Raw genomic sequence first — 20,991 nt, 5'->3', positions numbered from 1 at the left:
ATTATTATTATTTTTGTTGTTGTTTTGTTTTCTTGGCGGTACGCGGGCCTCTCACTGCTGTGGCCTCTCCCATTGCGGAGCACAGGCTCCGGACGCGCAGGCTCAGCGGCCATAGCTCACGGGCCCAGCCGCTCCGCGGCATGTGGGATCTTCCCGGACCGGGGCACGAACCCGTGTCCCCTGCATCGGCAGGCGGACTCTCAACCACTGCGCCACCAGGGAAGCCCGAGAATGTACTTTTAATAAGAGAGAACCTTCTTGATGGGGAGGAATCCATGAACCTTTCATCTCATTTTCTCCCCACAAATACTTGTCCCCAAATTCCATTTAAAATTCATTCCAGCTTCTAATCCTTAGATAGTCCATGTTTGGGTGCAACATGGGACACTTAAGAGTGTATCGAATAGTTTCTTAGTGACCTTGAAAGTTGCATGAGTACCTTTTGGTTCACTTCCAAGGAACAGCCAGAAAGCAAAAGAATATGAATGTTTTTCCACTCTCCACTCCCACTTTGCTTTCCCATAACGACCCCAAACTAAGAACTAAGCCAAGTAGCCAATTTACCTTCTGCTCTATGAGCAGTCTGTGAGCTGCCTCAATGTCTGGGGCCATGAAGCGATCTTTTATCCAGGGCCTGCAGAGGCAGCACATCAAACCATGAGCCAGGGTTCAAAGTTCTAAAACTGTCACTTTCCAGGAATCTGTTCTGACTTTACCTTACAACTGAGCGCACCAGGTCATAGACCTTCTCCAGTGGAGTGGTAGTTTTCAAAGGGCGTAGAAACTCTATCCCTTGGCAGGCTGCAAGAAGCTCGATGGCCAGCACTGAAACAAGGAAGGACGAGGGGATGGCTGATTAGAGTCTGACTTCATGCTTGAGGGATATAAATCCCATGCAAGCTGACGGCCATCGCCAGCCAACTAACAGATGGTTGGTTCTCCCAGTCTATGGGTAGAATGAAGATCCCTTGGTATTTGGTTACCATCTTAAATGTGCTTTTCTAACCCCTTGGCTGCACCTTTAATGGTGAGAAAGGTAGGACTATCCAGGTAAATCAGCTTTCCCCTTCTCCCCTCAGCTAATCAAGATGGATGACCTGTTTCCTATTTCCACCTTTGTGTAAATTTTAATTTGTTTTCAGTCTTACTGTTCCCTACGGCCTGAAATACCTGGCAGATAGACTTTCATCAAAGGATTGAAGGAGCCAGTGAATGAGCAGATGAGTCTTTGGTTGCCCTGGAACTAATTCTCCAATGTCTGTTTCAAACCTTCAAACTTAAAGGCTTCCAAATCCACTAAAACTGAAATTCTAGCCATTGGCATCTTGCCAACTTTAAGTTTCTTGATAAAACAATCTCTACACTGTCTTTTCCTGGCTATGAACGCTTATGGGATGTACCATACCTTGAGATCCACTCTGAATATTGAAATCTAAATCCCTCTACATTTGATAGAGTCTAATGAAGAATTTTTTATAGAAATATAATTCAAAATTAAACCACTTTGGGTTCTGTTATTTGCCAAGAAGTTAATTTAGAAGCTTAGAGGCCACTTAAGTGGTCTCTTGATCAGGCCACTTAAGTGGTTAACCAAAATGGAGTATTAAAAACATTTGACTTCTTGTCTTAAAATTTATAAAGCACATTCCAAACTCTGGTGAGTACAGACAGGTCACGATGGGAGAGGATGAAGTTACAGAAGCCATTAGGACCTGGAAGAAACTTCACATCTTCTAGTGCAGTCCCCTCACTTTACACGTAAGGAACTGGAAACTTTGAGAAGTAAAGCATCTAATTAAATAAGTGCTTATGCTTATTTCATAGAGCTGGAGCTCAAGATCAGAACTGGCTAACCTTCCTGATTCGCCCTCACCCACATGACACAAACCTGGCCTCTTGGTTGGAGACATGTGAGTAGGAAAATGGCAGATTTTGCTAGTGCATATAACAGACAGCTTCTTAGATGGGTTTGCAAGATAAACGTGATTACATGGCAGGAAAACCTTGAGTAACCGTCTCTCAGCATTCTGTTAACTGCTCTTCGTTGCTATTCACAACCATAAGCTCTCCCTGATGCCATCAGATGGGATTTAAAAACCACACACTTCATGGATACAGATGCAGAGGGTTCAGTGTATCTTGATTTACCTGGATTTTTAAAAATACGTTTCTCGTTTTTTTTGAAATAAGCTGATATTCAGTGGCCTAATAACCACCTTCGCCCTTCCCTTCCAAAAATTTAAATACACTTAATCTATCCTAAGAATCATGGAGATACCTTCTAGTTTCCCATGAATAGTTTCTTCACCTTAACAGAGTATGAGTCACATGAACTAAGACCAGCCTGAGCAAATAAGTAATAGTTCTACTTAGATATATTGCAAGGATGTTCTTAAAGTTTTCAAAACTGACGCTATTCATTTTATCGACATCTGAGGCTAACTTATACCTGTGTCCCTTCCACTAAGAAAAGACTGCTTCTCCTGACCTTACATCCCCTTCCTTCCCACCTCCCCACCATCCCCTGGCCTTGACTGATGTCCGTGCTTGGGCTTCAGACTCTCTCTCACTCCTGATCTTTTTTGGACCGCCGCAGGGCATGCGGATCTTAGCTCCCCAGCCAGGGGGATGAACCCACGCCCCCTGCAGTGGAAGCGCCCAGTCTTAACCCCTGGACCGCCAGGGAAGTCCCCACACTGGGCTTTTTAAGCTCCTCCCTTTGAAAAGTTTTCCCTCCTTCCTCCAGTGGGCTGGTAACATTTCAGGTCTTCTTTTCCCCTGAGTGCAACCGCCTCTCTGTTCCTGGTATTCTTCTCACCTGACCTCCTGCAGCCGTCAGCTGCCTCCACGTAGAGAACTGCCCTTCATCATCCATCCCAGTTCTTTCCTGAGTGTGGGCATCTGTACATCATTGTGATGCATCCCAGAACAATTTATTTTGTGCACACACATCCCCTTTCCTTATTAAATACTGCTCGCCTCTTCCCAGTTTGCTGGCCCTATTCGTTTCAGGTCTTAATCTTAAATACTCCTTTGGAAATGCCTTTTCTTATCCCTTCAAACTAGGTCAGTTTCAGTTACAGCCTCCTATAACTCAATTCTTTAGTCAGAATTTTGTTAAGTGCTACAAAGAGTTGCCAAGTTGTTGTTCAATGTCTTCCTCTTTAGGTAGACTCTAATTCCCAAGAGGGCAGAGAATACCTCATTCACCACTTAATCCACCGTGCTCAGTGATACATGCCTTTCCACCTGCACCAGGCCAGACAGGGAGGAGAAGGGAGTGATAGTAAAGGGTACAAGGTTTCTTTCTGGGTTGATGAACATGTTCTAGGGTTGACTGTGGTGTTGACTCACAACTCTGATATATTCACAACTCTACTAAAACCCACTGAATTGTACAATTTAGACGGGTGAATTGTATGGTATATGAATTATATGTCAACAGAGCTGTTACCAAAAAAAGAATACTCACCTCTCTCACATTTATCTTAAAATAGTGGTATTCTTTTGTTAGCCAATTGCCTCCAATACAGTTGCAAAAATTTAGGAATTTAGAGAACAGTGCCTAAAGGAAGGCAGTTTCTCTTTAAGAAACCAAACAAGCAGTGATTAAGAAGGCTGGAAGGGGTTGACTTAACAGGGCTCCACCTATGAACTCTCTTTGCTGAGTGGCACAAACCCATGTCCCCTGTATCGGCAGGCGGACTCTCAGCCACTGCGCCACCAGGGAAGCCCTCGTCGAGTCTTTAGGACCAACTGCAACACACAAGAAATGATGGGACAGAGAACAAAAGTACCACCACGAAGAAGCTCACAGGTAAATCCAGAATGTCAGTCTCTGTCAGAAAACTGACGTGGTTTTTTAACTAGTCAATGGCATGAATTTAAAAAAAAAGGGAGAGGGGACTGTTGTAAATGAAAAGAAGCTTAAAACCTTGGCCACCAAATTTAAAAGGTGGGTCTTGAATCCTGATTTGAACAAACTGTAAAGACGTTGAGGTAATTTGGGAAAATTTGATACCAAGACTTATTGTTGATTTTTGTCGGATGTGATAATGGCATCATGGTGGATAAGGAAGTTTGTATTTGAGAGAGAAAGTATGCAGGAAGAAAACATGACAACAGGGATTTGCTTGAAAATAATTTGGGAAAAGTAAAAAAAAGAAAAAAAAATGAAGCAAATGTGTTAATTGTTGAATTAGAGTGAGGCATATGAAGGTTCCTGGTACTAATCTCTCCACTTCTGAATATGTTTTAAAATTTTCATATTAAATAAAAAAGCCAGCTGATGAACTGGCTTCGCCAGCAGGTGTGGTTCTTAATCTTCACCGAGCATCAGAACCACCTGGAGGGCTTGCTGAACCCAGCTTGTTCTGCTGTCTTTCCTAGGGTCTCTGATTCAGCAGGTCTGGCACAGGCCCTGAGTTCCCAGGTGATGCTGATCCTGCCGGTGGGGATCCCACTCTGAGGACCACTGGCGTATAGTTTATCAGGGAGGCCTGCGTCCCGGCCTGGCTGGGGTTACCTTGCTCCACGTGCTCAATGACCCTGAGGGCTTTCCTTGCTGCCCATCCTCCCATGGAGACATGGTCCTCCGTGGCGGCACTGGTGGAGAGAGAGTCCACGGACGAGGGGTGGCATAGGGCCTTGTTCTCAGAAACTGCAAGAGGCCAGAGAAGTTAAGTTAGGGACATACTTATGTATGTTCCTAATAGAAAACTTGCCAAAATGACACATGGCTTCCCAAAGTGCTCCTCTGCGTGGGATACCCTCTCCAGGAGCTCTTGGTCGTTAGCAAAGCACCAGGTGGTCCAAAGTTACTTTGGGAAAAGGAAGAAGGTTGGGTTTTTTGTTTTTTTTTTTCCCCAAAGTGAGAAGGACTCTAAAACTCTAGTGAGTTCTGAGATAAGACCGGGATGGGAACCCTCATATTACAAAGCCAAGTTGAAAACACTAGAAGCATTTAGCATGACAGGGAGACTCGGGATAAAAAAGGTGATGGTCATTTCCAGGTATTGGAGGACAATCTGATTATGTCACCAGAGGAGGTGGGATCAGAATTCGGGCGTGGCGTTTGGGGATTGAGGCTGGACCCACAGATCTTGAGCGAGAAGATTTACAGTTGAGACTGTTCAATGATGACATAAGTGGATGTACTGGGTTTAAGCAAGGGCTTGATGACTGCAGGGATGTCTTGGGGAGGTGGGGGGAAGTCTAGAGTTGGCCTAGGTTGCTGTCTCTCAAACTTTATTGTGCAAATGAATCACTGGGTCTTGTTAAAAGTGCAAATGTTGAGTTTTAGATGGGGGCTGATATTCTGCTGTTCTAACAGATTGCCGGTGATGGCTGTATTTTGGGCCAGAGGACCACACCTTAAGTAGCAAGAACCTAGATCACAGAGTTCCTTCTCCCCAGCTTCAGAAGCTGGGAAAGGTCAAACGCAAAGAGTCTTTTCCCCTCTTTTTTTGAACTTTGAGAGCAGCTCTGAGTGAAGCTGCAGTTCTTTTCTATGCTATAGGGGATCCTGAGATAATATACTATAAACTATGGTGATCCACTCATCCTGGTTTGCCCAGAACTTTCAGGTTTCAGCACTGCAAGTCCTGGGCCCCTGAACCTGCTATGTGGATCACCTGGTTTGGTGGGGCTTGTTCAGAAACGTAACTTACAAGTGGCCAATAAAAGAAAACCACCAGTTTTATTACAATGAAAGCAAGCCGAGCAACTTCAGATGACAGCTAGGGCAGCTAAACACATCCAGACGAGGCTTCCCAAATTCATAACGCTTCTCTGAAAATCAATTACCACCCCCCATGTTAATGTGAGAAGTTGCTGCCCCTTAGAGGGATTTTTTAGTAAGGAGGTAAGTGAGTAAATAGAAAATACTGGACAGCAAATGAACTCAGTGGCTCTTTGTTGGCTGTGTTGAGTCTTAGTGTGAGACTTAACTGAGGAAGGGGTGAGTAGTAATAGTAACAGCAACTAATATTAATTTAGTGCTCATGACCCTCTAGGCACAGTTCTAAGGTATTCCACACATTCATTAATTTAATCCTCAAAACAGCCCCGTTGGGTAAACTTATCACCCCCATTTTACACAGGAGTAAACTGAGGGTCAACAGGATTAAAAGACTTGCTCCATATCACGCTGCTGGTAAATGGGCAGAGCTGGGATTCGGACCCAGAGTCTATGCTCTTATGAGCCACTATGCTATCCGGCCTCTTGGGTATGTTTGCCAGAAAAAATACCGGATGCCCAGTTAAATTCGAATTTCAGATTAAAAAAACAAATAATTTTTTAGTACCAGATAATACGCTGAATAATTCAAATTTAACTGGGCAGCCTGCATTTCTATTTGTTAAATTTGGCAACCATATTTTAGGATTACGTATCGATTAAAAAGAGATCCTCATTAAGTGAAGTGAGAGCACAGATTTGCAAGCCAAAATGCCTGGGTCTGAATTCTGCTTCTTACTAGCTGTGCAGTATTGAGTAGGTCACTTAACTTCTTGGATCTTCAAGTATTCATCTTTGAAATGGCGGAAATAATAGTACCTGCCTCTTGGTATTGTTTGACGATTGAGTAAATATAAGTGAAGCCCTTTGCACTTCCTTTGTGCCAGTCTCTATTCCGATGTTACTTCTCTGTCCCTTACAGTCTCGAGTCAGAAATCTGCTACATTAAAGCTCAATTTTCGTCGAGGGCATCTTGCTTCTTATAAGCATTTTTGCATGTTGTAATCACATCCTTACGTTTTTAGTGGTCGGTATGTCTTACGGAATGTATCCAAACTTTAATCATTTGGATCAGTTCAAGTTTCACCAGTAGCTATAAACATCTTTTGCTTTTTTCCTTCTGATAATCTTCAAATTGAGATTAGTGAAAAAACTACATAGATGAAGTTCACATGTGAAGTCACATTGCTTCCTACAGAGAAATCACGGAAACCTCCTTATTTACAACCTCATTAGCGTGTTATTATGTTTCAGTACAATGTTGCCTAGGTTTTATTTTATATTTTTTTTCTCTAAACCTGCTGCATTTGTATTGAGGACGCACGTGATGAAGGTGGTGAAAACGTTAGATCTCAAAGACAAAATGTGACACTTGTAGGTGAAATGGAAAGGCCTTTAGGTGGATAGGCTTGCATTCTGGGCAGAGTGAAGTGTCCTTACCCAGGGCTGCAGCCGTGCAGTGGGCTATCATGAATCCAGAGTTCAGACCACCTTCAGCCACCAGGAAGGCGGGCAGCTCGCTGAGGGAGGGGTTGCAGAGCCTTTCAATTCTTCTTTCACTAATTGCAGCAAGTTCATGGACGCCAATGGCCAAATAGTCCAGGGCCTGAAAGAGTGTCTCGATTCAGTCGGCCTGTATTAGAATATGCTTTCGGGGTCAGGAGCAATTCTAAATAGCTTACTTTGGCTGGATATTCACCGTGGAAGTTTCCTCCAGAAACAGTCTCTCCCCTGCTGGCAAAGACCATCTTTCAAAATAAGTTAAGGCTTTCACATAACACTTGGTGATCACTTCAAGTATAACTCTTTCCCCAGTTGCTCATTTCTAACATTGAGGTGGTAGCCCTTGTACAAAGGTAGGGTGGAGAGAAGGAGAGTCTTTCCACAGGCAGGTGTTGACATGAAGGGGTACAAAGGTAAACAGAGCAAAAGAAAAACCTTAAAGATGATTGTGTCCACCCAACTGGGGGTCAAAGAAACATGAAGCATGAAATGATGTTTTCTCTTGGGCTGAGAGATCCTCAAGTACCATAACATTACTAATCTGGTGGTCTGTACTTGCCCTCAAAGAGGTTATAACCCGAAACTAAGAACAGAGATCAGGACACCAGTTTAAAAGCAAATTCTGTTTCTTCAACGGGCGCTGCGAGCTTGTACTCCATCGAAGAACCTGCTGAACGGAAGATTTTGCTGAAGAGCAACCACCAAACTGTTGGAACAATCAGTTCTGAGAAAACTTTCAAACCTTCTCCTCACTGACCCTGGGGCAGTGTTCACAGCAAATGGCGGCCAGGAGGTCATTGCAAACCCACTTAAGTCAGTGGCAACTTTGGACTCACCGAACATTAAGACTCTCAGGGATCTTTCCACTCCATCATGTATTTTACTTAAGTCAACAGGAACCCTGACAGAGGCAGCGAAAGACTTTCCAAAGAGCTAATTTTCACCTACTGGACTAAAGACTATTCACAACCTATTAACTAGGAACTCAATCTGTGTAGGAAAGGTTCTGACTTCCAAAGAGGTAGAGGTGCATGTGTTACTTAAGTTTGGAATTGCCCTTTTCTGTGCATATAACTGTGAGCCTCTTAGACCTAGCTCCTGCCCTTTTCCATGGACCCGCCCCCAACGACAGGCCTTGGTTTTCTCTGAATCCTCAGAGCAAGTGATCTCTGCACCAATTTACAACTTAAGCAACATCTATTGTTCTCTAGTTGTTCCAAATTTGTTTGCTGGCTACTAGGTTATAGCAATTAGAAGTTTACTCCTATAAACTATGTAATAGATGGTCTACATATGCAACAGAAGATTGAGAAAAATATTCTTTTGGGTAACACCAGTATTGCTGGAGAACTGCCAAATATTAGCCCACTGGAAATTCATCAACAATTAAGAATCTTTCACTGAGAAAGTAAAGGACTTTCGGCTGAAATTTTTGCTGAGGCAAGTGGTGGGGGAAGAATTTAGCAGGGAATGATCCTCCCTCCCTTGGCCAGTAATTTAATGGTCTTTTTGTTTATTTGTTTTGCTTTTTATTACTCTGTAAGATACCCTTTCAAGTCTAAATTATGTAAGTGTAGAATGGATACCTCTGCTCTACAGTGTAAGAAATAAGAGATGAGAGAAGAATGCACAGAGTTCATGAGAACTACTTCTCCATTTGGGGGTGGATGGTGTTGAGGAGGGTTAGTGAGTTGAGGGGTGTTTAGCTTGGGTCTGACTTAACTGTAAAACAACCTGAGAGGACATAAAATGCACATCCTGAAGTAAGCTTGTCAGAGAAGCCACATTGAAAAGGTCTAGTGAGAAACCTTATACAGCTGCTCTCTGCTAGCCCGGGCTGTGCAAGGCTTTTAGGGCTTACTTTCTCCAATGTTAAGAACTGAGGCAGATGTGGGGTAGGAGAAATAGATTCCTAAGGGGTTGGATGGTCTTCAAAGGCAGTATTGTCTCTGAAGACTTTGCCTGTGTGCCTCCTGCCCGATCACATTGACTTCTGGGGGAACTAAGCCATCACAGAACCTTCCATAGCAAAAACGAGATGACGCTGAGATACCCACACCGTGAAGGGAAAGAAGGGCTCCATCCTTGAGAGACGGAAGCATTGTTACTCTTCTTTGTACAAATATGGGAACACTGATTTGAATAAACTCCATGTCAGAAATAAACTCAGGATGAGGAAAGCCATAACTCTTTGATCAATTCTTAGGTAAGTGTTAAAAGGTTGCCTCTGTTTAGTGCACCATGGTATCACTAGCCCTAGGAAGGCTCACATAAATGCCATCCTACCCAGGGTCTCTACAATCACACTTGTGATATAGATCTTAAAATGACCAGCTGGAATTCTATAATCACAGGTTAGTAAACCATCAAAAGATACAGGATTATCTGTAGCACTGTTAATTTCTGTGGTAATGATGTTCTTCACAAATGCTATTGTGTCGTTCACCACACCGTGGATCTAAAAGACAAGATCAAATGAGCTAATACATGGAAGACACTGATAATGGTCCCTGTCACATAGTCTGATATTCTTATTAGAATAGCAAGAACATTTAAACTGGGATTTATTCTTACTGTGGAGCTAATTTGGCAATTCTTCCCCATAGACATTTTCAGTCTAGCTAAGCTAGAACAGAACTTGCTGAGAACAAGGAAAAGAGGGTATTTATGCTAGGGAGGACTCTTTAGTACCCTACAGATTGGAACTTGGTACAACCTGAAATTTTTTTTTTTTTTTGCAATACGCGGGCCTCTCACGGTTGTGGCCTCTCCCACTGCGGAGCACAGGCTCCGGCCGCACAGGCTCAGCGGCCATGGCTCACGGGCCCAGCCACTCCGCGGCATGTGGGATCCTCCCGGACCGGGGCACGAACCCGCCTCCCCTGCATCGGCAGGCGGACTCTCAACCACTGCGCCACCAGGGAAGTCCCCAACCTGAAATATTGTCTCACTCTTGAGATGCATGTTAGTCCGTCACTTAACTGCCATTTGCAAATGAGTTGGAACGTCTGCAGTGTAGGTTGCCTCATGCCAACCCAGGTCATCTGCATTTTATACTTAAAGTTATGACTCACAGATTCATTTATAATGGTTTATGTCTGCCTATTAAATGCAGATAAGATCTAACCATGGATATGCCCTTGAATTGTGGTTAGATTTTCCCATGAACATTCCTGGCAGACTGGTTCTAGTTCTGTCTAACAGGCAGAGCCGGTAAAACTCCATTAACTGGTTAGGATGATACTATTACTAAGAAGTTTTTAAAGTTAGGGCACTAAACCAAAACAACAAGCTGTCCGTCGGACTTCTCTACACTGGGGTTGAGCAAAGTAATTCAAAGGGAAACAAGCAGCTTACCATATAGAACAGAAACTTTACGATAATTGGAAAGTGGAATTATTACATAGATATCATTTTTAATAGAGGCAGTAATGAAATCTGGACTACCATTGACCATTACATGATTTTCTAACACCTTCCTCTCTTTCTATTCCCCACCCCGACAAACTGGGGGAAAGAATAGAAACTTGTTAGCTTTTTTGTTTACCTGTGGACAGCAGCGCAAGGTGTAAGCGTCCTGAACACGATCACAGAACCTGTGACTTTCTGTGGAAAAGATACAGGGATGGCAGGGGGCATGTTAGCAGTTCTTTCCAAAGGCAAATAAGCTCACTCACATAGGCACGCCCAGACCTGCTATTTCAGATGGGTGGTGATCTGAGTCCAAGAGGGACCGAAACCGAAAAGCAACTTCAACTTGCCCACGATGAGGGCGAACAGCGTGAATGTCTAGAATTGATGAAAGAGGAAAAGTCTGAGCAATTCTTATATTGAATGGACTACCATCGCTGGAACAGAACCATCCACTGTGCTGACACAGCCCTCAAAAGTCCAGGGGTCCTTAACCATAACTCAGGATTAGAAACTTAACTCCAAAGCAAGATTTTCCTTATGGACTTTATTCTTTCTACTTTAAATATCTGAGTGCAAACTATGTGTTGAGATCTCTGGGAATTCAACTCAAGACACTGGGCCTACCCTAAAAAGATTTAGGCCCATAATGGAAGGGAGCTCAATAGTGGCCTAACTTAACTAAGTCATTTTTAGATAGGTTTTTGGTCCTACTACATATAAGAGTAGGGAGTCTTTCCAAGTCATTATTTTCTAGAAAAGCTACCACTTCTACAGTTTTTCTCTCCTGATTTTCAAGTGGGGATCAGTGCTAATCCTACTCTAGCTCTCAAATCCTGCCCATAGATTCTTAAGACAACATGTAGTTTGATGGGAGTCAGAGCTGGTGATCTGGGCAGGTCACTTAACCCTCTGGGTCAGCATTTGTCTGTGAAACACGGTCGTTTCAAGGGTCAAGTGTGGCGTAACTTAGATGAAGCTGCAGCAGTCCTACGAAGGCACGGGCACTTGGATTTTCTTCTTCCCTACCATCTACCCCCACCACTCCTGCGTCTGAACACCTTGACCAGCCTCCCCTCCCCCCCTGCACCCGAGCTCTGCCTGAATGAATAGCAAACCAACGGAAGAGCCATGCTGACCAGTATCGAAGGCTTTGGTGGTGCCCTTCAACACCTCGAGGGTCAAGGACGCCACTATGTCAGCCTGCCGAGCAATGGCACTGGCTCTCTCCACAGCTTCACAGCCCAGGGAGGTGATCATCTGCGTCCCGTTGATGAGCGCCAGACCCTTTGTGGAAGGGGAGAGAAGTTTCCAAACGCTGTTTGTTGTAACAAGTGTATGTGCAAGTTGATTTCATATCTTTTGCTTTCATAAGAGAAAAGTTAGCCTGTCAGTTGAATGACGTTGATCCATGGTTTCTAAAGTGCAGGGCAGTAATGCTTATTTAAGTATGCAAGGATGAAGTGCCATCACATGTGAGATCATTAGTATAAATCTAGCAAATGGAATCGCTGTTAAGTATCCCTGTCATTAAGGCAGCAGTGGTGCTCCAATGTAGATGGCATATCAAATCTTTAGCTCTTAATTATGCTGCATTTCTTCTTCAACTTATCATTATAGACAAGACACCTTGAAAAACTTCTGGTCCGAGACTCTTGGCTTAGAGCATCCCAAGGGATGTTGGCTTACAGCATCTCTTAGGGGGCCTTAGAGATCCTGATTTGAAGTTTAAGTTCTTCTGTAAAAGAACCCCTAGGCATCTGTGGCCTGAAGAGTCTCTTCAGTGCTTATGGCAGAGCCCTTTCTTCAGTGCCCAACTTAAGCAAACATGGGAGCTAGGTTTATTTTAAGAAACCAGTGAGGCTGATATTAAGACTGAAAATAGCTATTAAGTAAAGATTTGTTAAAGCGAACAAATTTTCCTTAGTCTCCTTACCTCTTTTGGCTTCAAAACAATTGGTTTCAATCCGTGAGCTGCCAGGACCTGTAGAATGATTTAAAAGGTAAAAATGGGTATCAAATGAAATACCAGCATATTTCTAATTTCATGTGGAATCCAATAAAAGGCTTTTTAAGTCCAAAGGTCTGTCTTATAAAAGATTAGACCTACGTGAATTGGTTCTGTTTATCTTCGCTGGTCTATCCTCTAGTTCCGTTCTTTAGTCTGCAAGCAGACTTAGCTTTTGAGTAATTTTTGTACCTACATCAGGGGCTAGTGTCTACAAAATCAGCCCTGAATGTTGGTTTCTAGGTCCTTTGCATTCAGTTTCCACTTTAGTGATTCACTTTTTTTTTTTTTTTTTTTTTACTGCTGCTTCCTGAGCAGAGGCACATCCAGATGCACGTGTGCTAAGGCTGAGCTCCAAACTCTGTCCACATTCCCTGGCCTCCAGAGCTTGACCTAAAAAGTCCTCCACCCTTGTCCTACTTGTCTGAACACTAGCAGAGCCTCAGAGCAGGGCTTCTCACTTGTATGGCAAATGTGTGAGCACCGGTGAAGAGGGACTTATGGGCCCGAGAGATGGACACAGAATCCTGAGGGGAAATGGGCAGAATGATCTTCCCCTGAAATAAAAGAAGTGAAAGCAATCACTAGGTTAAGGTCCCTCTAGGGGAGAAGGAAGACACAGAGGCAGGACCACTGACTCCGTCAGTTTCACAAGCTTATTAGAATATCTATCACATGATTAACTCTGTCCCAGGAGTGGGGCTGAGGGTAGGAAAAATGGAGACAGACAAGCTCAAGGGCAAGCACAGTCATAGTATGTTAAGTGTAACAGGAGGTAGGAAGTGGGTAGGGTTCCGTGGAAAATAATCACATAAGATGCTGGGAGGGCACAAAGGAAGGGCAAAAGGGACTTGACGGGGTGGGCCTATAGGGAAAAGAACCAGAAGAGCAGAGAGGGAAGTTTCTCACAGGACTTATCAGAAGCAGGAAGAGAAGAAGGGACATGGCTGGTCCCTCTGCCTAGGACACAGGGCACTCCAGCCGCAGGCCACCTCTCGCTTCTGTGATGTACAGTGTTGCTGGGGAAGGATTTGGCTGGGGCGTGTGGATATGACAAGCAAGACTCTTGTAAGCCACTTTAATTTTAGACATCACCCTGAGGGCAGTGAGAAGCATTGCACGTTTTGGCCAGGACACGCCTGGATTTGCTCAGTGAAGGTGGTTGTGGGAACACTGTACATAGAGAAGTAATGAAGACCAGTCTGCATAGAAGGAAGGTGATGTAGAACCCAAACTCCCGAAGGACTATCTGTTCCCTTAACTTCTTCCTCCTTGGTCCTCTGCCCCTTCAGTTACTGTTAGGGGACCTCCCAGCAAGAGATCAGAGACGACACTTCAAACAGTTCTTGGGGCTGCTCTGATGAATTTGGAGATGAATGAAGAAAAGATTAAAGCTTTATCAAAAACAAGCCTTTCTGATTGGCCACCAGATGAGCGCTTGCGGGGGGAGGGGGGAGTGGAGCCTCCTTTCCAGAGGTTATAAGTCAGTGCTATGATCCGCAGCTCTGTACCTATTAGACCAGCAAGTAAATAAACCTGCAACAACATGTGACCTCCTGGACAGGCACTGGAAATGTTTTAGATGCAGAATAAATTCCTGCAATTAACACTGGCTGCTGTACCTTTTTACCAAGGTGATCACCAAGTCCAGAAGGTTGACAGTTGCACATGGAAGCAAAGAGCCTTACCTAGTTTGACATCTGTACTGCGCTAAGGCTGAGCTCCTGACGCTGTTCACGCTTCTAAGCTTCGGTTGTCACAGCCATAGTATAGGGATAACATTGGCTCCCTTGTTGGGCTGCTGTAAGGATGGAGTGCTAGAAAGCATGCAAGTACACCTGGTGTCCAGCCTCGGGAAATTACTGCAGGTGGAAGCTGTTATTAAAATCTTACGTATTTAGCGTCAGCCCAGCCACTCTTCGGAGACCACATCTTCCCTTCCCCAATTAGCCCGAGAGCAAGATGAGAGAGTGGGGCCAGGTCTCCACTGGCACCAACAGTTCCTTTCTCTGGAACATAGGGCAGGCAGGAGGCTGGGAGAGAAGGAGGCACCGGTTACTTCAAGAGTACTTCATTCTGGCCATCCTCGCTTTAGGGAAAGACAATTCCTCAAGCACAACTAATGCTTAAGGGACCTGGCTGAACTGCTATAGAAAGAAAAAGGAGAGGGGGAGAAAGAGAGAAAGAAAGGCAGGGAAGAGAGAAAGGAGGGAAGGAAGGAGGACCCTCCCTGGAGCAAAGCTTTCTCTGTAAGCCACTTTAAGTTTAGACTTTATCCTAAGGACGACGGGAAGCGTTACAGGTTTTAGCCAGGACATGCTCGGATATGCTGTGTGGAGGGGTTGGGAGAACACTGTACATAAAGAATTAAGATCAGACTGCATGGAAGAAAGGTGATCTGGAACCCGTACCCCCATAATGACTACCTCTTCCCTTAACTTCTTCCTTCTCCTTGGTCCTCTGCCCCTTTGTTTACTGTTACTGTACATGTTCTAATCTGACCTAGAAATTTCTAGAAATTCTAGCAATGTATCTTAAAGATGTATCAGGAGCTAGCTGTTATTCTTTGCTGCCTTATTTCTAAGAACATAAAGTTGAAAATGATCCAAATAGGAATTAAGAGACTTTCATAGGACTGATTGGTGTATGTAGCCATTAAAAACTATTGGAGGGCTTCCCTGGTGGCACAGTGGTTGAGAGTCCGCCTGCTGATGCGGGGGACACGGGTTCATGCCCCGGTCTGGGAAGATCCCACACGCCGTGGAGCGGCTGGGCCTGTGAGCCATGGCCGCTGAGCCTGCGCGTCCGGAGCCTGTGCTCCACAACAGGAGAGGCCACAACAGTGAGAGGCCCATGTACCTCAAAAAAACCACAAAAAACCAAAAACTGTTGGAGAATGTTTGAAAACATGTAAAGGTTTACATTAGGAAAGTAATACAGGGACTTCCCCGGCGGTCCAGTGGTTAAGACTTCACCTTCCAATGCAGGGAGTGCGGGTTCGATCCCTGGTCGGGGAACTAAGATTCCCCCATGCCTCGCGGCCAAAAAACCAAAACATAAAACAGAAGCAATATTGTAACAAATTCAATAGAGACTTAAAAAAAATACATTAAAAAAAAGTAATACAAATTGTTCTAGAAAGATAAGGTGCACCAGGTTTTTAACCGGGGTTCTCTGGGGAGGTAAAGTCATAGTCAATTTGCTCTCTTCTCTTCTGCCCAATTCCTGGTCACCCAGTCTGCCACCTCACCAGCACTTATACATGGACGTGTACTGTTTTGGAGGAAATTCCCATTAAGTTACTCAAAAAGGAGGCGACATTTCCAAGGTAAACTCAGACTACTGATAGCAGTTTTTTTTCCAACTGCTATGTAATGTCAGTAAGATAAAGCAGTGCCACCCACAGGTCAGCTTCCAGGTCATAGTTCACCCTGGGGAATTCTCGGAACTCACCCATAAAGCACAGGTGGGTTCACAGCGAAGGTGCCCTGTCTGGGATTTTAGGCTTATGGTTGGGCAGACTGGGTGGGAGTAGAAGTAGGTGTTGAATCACTGCTGGTTGGTTCAGCACAGCCTTGTATACTACATATTGTTCATTCAATTGCTATTCACTGATTGGCATATCACATTTATAGGTCACTTGTGCCTATAGCACAGAAAATCTAGCATGTGCTTTGCTCTATGTGACTGCCCAGCCCTGCTTTTCCTCCCTCTCCTTCACCCCAAAGAGTCCTCGAGTTTCCACTGACCTAGAATGTTTATCCTTATTTGTGGGAAGGGACAATGGCCTCCCACGCATGTCAAATCTCATCTCCACACTAGAATTATCCCAAGAAGCGAGCTCCAAAGAGTTGAACTGCCTCCTATCTTGGCACTAGACAGCTTCCTGATCACAAGCAAGTCTTTCATCTCCATATTTCTGTTCTACCTTTGTAAGAGACGGAATTTCAGTTATTCAAGTCTGGCTATCCCACCCCCTGGGGAGCATGAAGATTTCAGATTCCCAGGCACCAACCAGAACTACTGAATCCGTCTTTGGGGTGGACATCCAGGAATCATTATGTTTCCCAGATGATTTGATGCAACTTCTCTAACCACATTCAAACACCACTGAATCCAAGGTTGTCTCCAGCCCTGAACTTAAGGCCAGACTTAAGGGGCTTATTCTAGTCTTAAAGATGCCAAATGCTAAGTGAAGGCTGATAGAGAATGGGTGAAAGTCCACAGGAGAAAGAGTCTCTGCCTCACTCCTACCTTGCACCCCCATCTAGCTAACCTCCTTCTTGCCAAGCTCATTTTCCACTCATCTCCATTAGTTTATGTCTTCTTTTCTCACCAGTTTCTCACCACCCCATCAATCAAGTCTACCTGTGGTACACACACAGCCTCATCGGAGGGTCAGTTGGGTATCTGTTGCATTACCATTAAATACTTCGATAACTTGTTTGAGAGTCTCCAGGGAAATGCCACTGTATCCTTTGGCTAAGACATTGATCCTTAAAGCCAAGAGCATCCGACATCTCTCAGGGATTAGTGGCTTCCCAACACCTACAAAACAGAATTGATGTTTTCTCCAAGAAAAACAAAACTTTTTCCTTCTCCCAGCCATCTCCATCTCAAATTTCTCGCCACATCTTGGCTTAGATACTTGCATTACTTTCTCTCCTGATTCTCTTGCTTCTTCAAGTCTCATCTTCCAGACAGATATGAGAATCCAGTTTTGCCTTCTCACTTGCCCTTCTTGGAAGCGTCAGTGAACGCCCCGCCCTCCTCAATACCCTTAGAATAGCGTCTGGACTCCTCAGCACAAGCTCTCTTGCAGTCTGATGGGATTCTTGACAGACTTTCCCGTCTCACCTCGTCCCGAACAACTCCTCCCTCAGTTCCAGCCTTAATTTCGTCCCCTGACTGCATCACTCTCTTGGCACGACGGTATTCACACTCCCATGCCAACCCCATCCTTTCACCTGGCCCATTCCTGTTTCTGAGATTCAGTTGAAAGGCGGTCTTGTGTGATGCTTTCTGCCCCCCCCCCCCGCCCCACCCCGGTAGCAGAATTGGCACCTACTCCTTGGAATCCGCTAGCTTCTGGACGCTGTTAAAGGATGCCTGACACTGTGCTACGCGGTCGTCCGGGTACTGGTTCCAGGGCCCCCAACCCAACCCCCCTGCAGATACCAAAATCCCTGGATGTTCAAGTCCCTTATATAAAGTGAGGTAGTACAGTCGGCCCTCAGGATCTCCGGGTTCCTCATCTGTGGATTCAGCCAACATTCCAGGCTGCTTGAATCTGGGAATGCAGAACCCGGAGATACCGAGGACCGACTGCACTTCATTCAAATCCAACAAGATCTAGGAGGCACTGAATGTTTGGAGTGAGTTACCTGAAGAATGTGAACGTACTAGGTTGACCTGGAGCTCCCTGGAAGAGAAAGAGAAAAAAACCCTCTTAGATACCTCACCGTGAAAGTGTTCCCTCAGCTGGGAACATAGTTAAGTCTTTGGAGGGAAAGAATAGGCATGATGGGGCACTGGAAGAAACCAGCAAGTCTGTGTTTTCTATATCAACTCATGTGTGAGTTAATCCGAGCCTCACCCTCCTTATCTGTAAATTGGGGCAAATGTTAATTATTTCTGTTGTTGAACGAAATCTCCAAAATGAGAATAAGTGGCATGTGACTGTGTGTGTGTTTGGTGGGGAGGAATCAAACTTACTCTAGTTTACTGACAGGAATTACAGTTCTGGCAAATTTCCCAAAACCTGTAGTAATGCCGTAAACAACTAGAATAAAAACCAGACGTTATACAGTTAGACACAGGCGGCATCTTTTAAGCCTATAAAAAGAACTGCGTAATACAAAGAGAAAAGGATACCAGTTTTTTCTTTCACGATGCTTTCTATGACTTCCCTGGAGTTTTGCACCTTCTTTTCAGCAGTGGGGGTGAGCTAGGAAAACATTGGTCAGAGCTGAACACGTCAAAGATTTACACGTGCCGCAGAAAAGGTCAGAGGATGTCCTTCCCCTCCCTCCAGCATACCTTGATTTTGTAGTGTCCCTTGCCCAAGTTGACCAGATCCTCTGTGGTCAGGCTGTCCCCATCTAAGGCAATGTACTGCACAAAAGAAGGGAATCTCCGTGAGTACAAACAGCTTAGTCGCTCAAACAAAAGAGTAGGGAATCTTGAAGCAGAATTAAGCTCTGACCCGTCAGAGATTTTATCACTGCTATCAAACACTCATGTGCTAGTTACAAAGACAGCTTGCTGAAGAGGAGGTTGAGGAAGGAAAATTAGAAGTGGAAAAGCATAATGCCTTTCCCTATTACACAGAGCTGGATAAAGCCCTGTCCTCATTGATGGTGCCTGGTCATATATTTTGCTAGCCCTCCCCCTCCTTAAATGAGGGGTGGGGGGACTTAATTTTCTTAAAAAAAAGGAAGTGGTTTGAAACTTACCTTTTCGGGTTCCCGGTATTTGCTGTATCTGTAGCCAGGTAAAGGAAAATGCTGGGTAGTGTGGAAAAGCCCCAGCCCCATCATTGGTAACAGTAGCCCCCAGAGCAGACCAACAAGCCTGCAGGAAAGGATACAGGTAAACTCCTTCTGGTTGCGATGGAATGAAGTCGGAAGACATGGCATCCCCTTCTATAACTGAAACAAGGATGCAAGAGAGACCCCTTAGGGATCACAGTGGAGAGCCACTTTTGGTGTTACTGGTAAACCAAGCAAAGGGCTCTTCAACTGCCTTCGGAATTCTACAGAAATGGCTGCTTTAAAATGACTTCTCATGCTTTAAAATTTACAAAGGAGGAGAGCAAAAGGCAGAGATGTAGGCGCCAGGCATGCACGAAAGGGTTTAAATGAAAGTTCAAGATCCAGCCCCACCTCCATCCCCATCACCGGCTTTATTTTGTTTTAAATCTATTGTTTTAATATTTAAAATATATTTAAAATTTAAATCTATGGGATTTTTTTTGTTTTTGTTTTGCGGCATGCGGGCCTCTCACTGTTGTGGCCTCTCCCGTTGCGGAGCACAGGCTCCGGACGCGCAGGCCCAGCAGCCATGGCTCACGGGCCCAGCCGCTCCACGGCATGTGGGATCCTCCCAGACCGGGGCACGAAGCCGTGTCCCCTGCATCGGCAGGCGGACCCTCAACCACTGCGCCACCATGGAAGCTATCAAACTTTTGTTTGATAGTTTCATTAAACAAAATAGATTTAATTTTGTTTTAAATCTATGCTACTGGTCTCCAGTCTGGTGAGGTTCTTTTGAAGGGCAAAGGGATTTTCAAAATGATTCGGTAACTGCAAAAGGCTTCAGCCCTGCGGTCTTGAGTTCAAATCTAGTCTTTGCTACTAGTAAGAAGTCTCCTCCTTTCCGAGTCGGCTGCCTCGTTGTAAAAGGTGGATAAGACTCCTGCCTTCCCCGCAGGGGTGTGCGAGAATCCTTTCCCTGTCCCCGCCCCCCCACAACTGGGGAGGACAAGAGACCGTCCCTCCCGGCCGAGTGATTCGCACCCCTTCCCTCCGGCCACTCACCCACTTCCACGAACTCGTTGTCCTCCAGGGCCACCTCCAGCGGGTCCTCGTGGTCCAGCAGGCCCAGGCCCTTGCAGCGGCGCACGAGGAAGCTCACATTGTCCACCGAGGCGAAGCCACCATTGTCTGGCTTGTTCTTGATGTACCTCCGCACGGCCTCCCGGCCCAGCCAGCCCACCGTGAGCTGCGCATCCTGGCAGGGCACCGCCAGCCACTCTCCGCGCACGTGCACCGTATACCTGGGCATGGTCGTCCGCTGGCGACAGTCACCGGGAGGGGAGAGTTTTATCCGGGAATGACTACCGAGGTGTGGTTGATAGGGAGAAGTGGGATGGGCTTTCAAAACACGCCCCCTCCTTTGCCTTTACTCATTCACGCATTGGACAAATATTTATTGAGCGCCCCACGGTGTCCCTTTGATTTTTTGGCAGCTGAGCGAGGGGCAGGAGAGTGGGATGCAGGCCGCCTTTCCACCTGCCCTCCAGGTCTGCTGCCAGCAAGGCCTGGGTTCTCCCGCCCTCGGGTCCTGGAGCCTGCCGACCCTGCTGCTGGCCCTGTCTCCGAAGGGGCCCTGATTCCTCCCTCCCCTGGTCTCTGTCTGCGTTCTCCTCCATGAAGGGCAGCTTATAAACACCATGTTCCTGTCTTTATCTGGAATTACTCAACTGTAAAATGCTCTTCACTGGCCAACTGTGACACCAGGGAGTGTGGCAATCTTCATGCATTTGTTTATTCCCAAATACGTGTTGAGCAACTCCGCCCTTACCACTATGAAGGTTTTCTGAAGCTGTCCC

At 45.3% G+C, this 20,991-nt stretch overlaps 1 protein-coding gene across 1 annotated transcript in view; it reads right to left on the bottom strand.

Annotated features, from left to right (window-relative positions):
* HAL (histidine ammonia-lyase) overlaps positions 1 to 20,446 on the bottom strand; it is a 24,051-nt gene extending 3,605 nt beyond the window's left edge. The window contains exons 1-19 of the mRNA XM_024754367.1: positions 20,198 to 20,446; positions 19,249 to 19,309; positions 19,115 to 19,142; positions 18,699 to 18,773; positions 18,534 to 18,606; positions 18,375 to 18,441; positions 18,044 to 18,081; positions 17,082 to 17,207; positions 14,553 to 14,692; positions 12,588 to 12,635; positions 11,791 to 11,938; positions 10,934 to 11,029; positions 10,788 to 10,846; positions 9,618 to 9,698; positions 7,420 to 7,485; positions 7,178 to 7,343; positions 4,526 to 4,660; positions 717 to 825; positions 565 to 634 (exon numbers count right to left, since the gene is read on the bottom strand). Coding sequence (XP_024610135.1) covers positions 565 to 634; positions 717 to 825; positions 4,526 to 4,660; positions 7,178 to 7,343; positions 7,420 to 7,485; positions 9,618 to 9,698; positions 10,788 to 10,846; positions 10,934 to 11,029; positions 11,791 to 11,938; positions 12,588 to 12,635; positions 14,553 to 14,692; positions 17,082 to 17,207; positions 18,044 to 18,081; positions 18,375 to 18,441; positions 18,534 to 18,606; positions 18,699 to 18,773; positions 19,115 to 19,142; positions 19,249 to 19,309; positions 20,198 to 20,444 — 1,833 coding nt within the window. The 5' untranslated portion in view covers positions 20,445 to 20,446. The remainder of the gene's footprint in view (positions 1 to 564; positions 635 to 716; positions 826 to 4,525; positions 4,661 to 7,177; positions 7,344 to 7,419; positions 7,486 to 9,617; positions 9,699 to 10,787; positions 10,847 to 10,933; positions 11,030 to 11,790; positions 11,939 to 12,587; positions 12,636 to 14,552; positions 14,693 to 17,081; positions 17,208 to 18,043; positions 18,082 to 18,374; positions 18,442 to 18,533; positions 18,607 to 18,698; positions 18,774 to 19,114; positions 19,143 to 19,248; positions 19,310 to 20,197) is intronic.
* Between the last annotated feature and the right edge of the window lie 545 nt (positions 20,447 to 20,991).

This window comes from Neophocaena asiaeorientalis, unplaced genomic scaffold (assembly GCF_003031525.2).
Source record: "Neophocaena asiaeorientalis asiaeorientalis breed wild unplaced genomic scaffold, Neophocaena_asiaeorientalis_V1.1 scaffold92, whole genome shotgun sequence".
NCBI classification, from domain to species: Eukaryota; Metazoa; Chordata; class Mammalia; order Artiodactyla; family Phocoenidae; genus Neophocaena; species Neophocaena asiaeorientalis.
The sequence above is the reverse complement of the archived record's forward strand: the minus strand, read 5'-3'. Positions and strand labels throughout refer to the sequence as shown.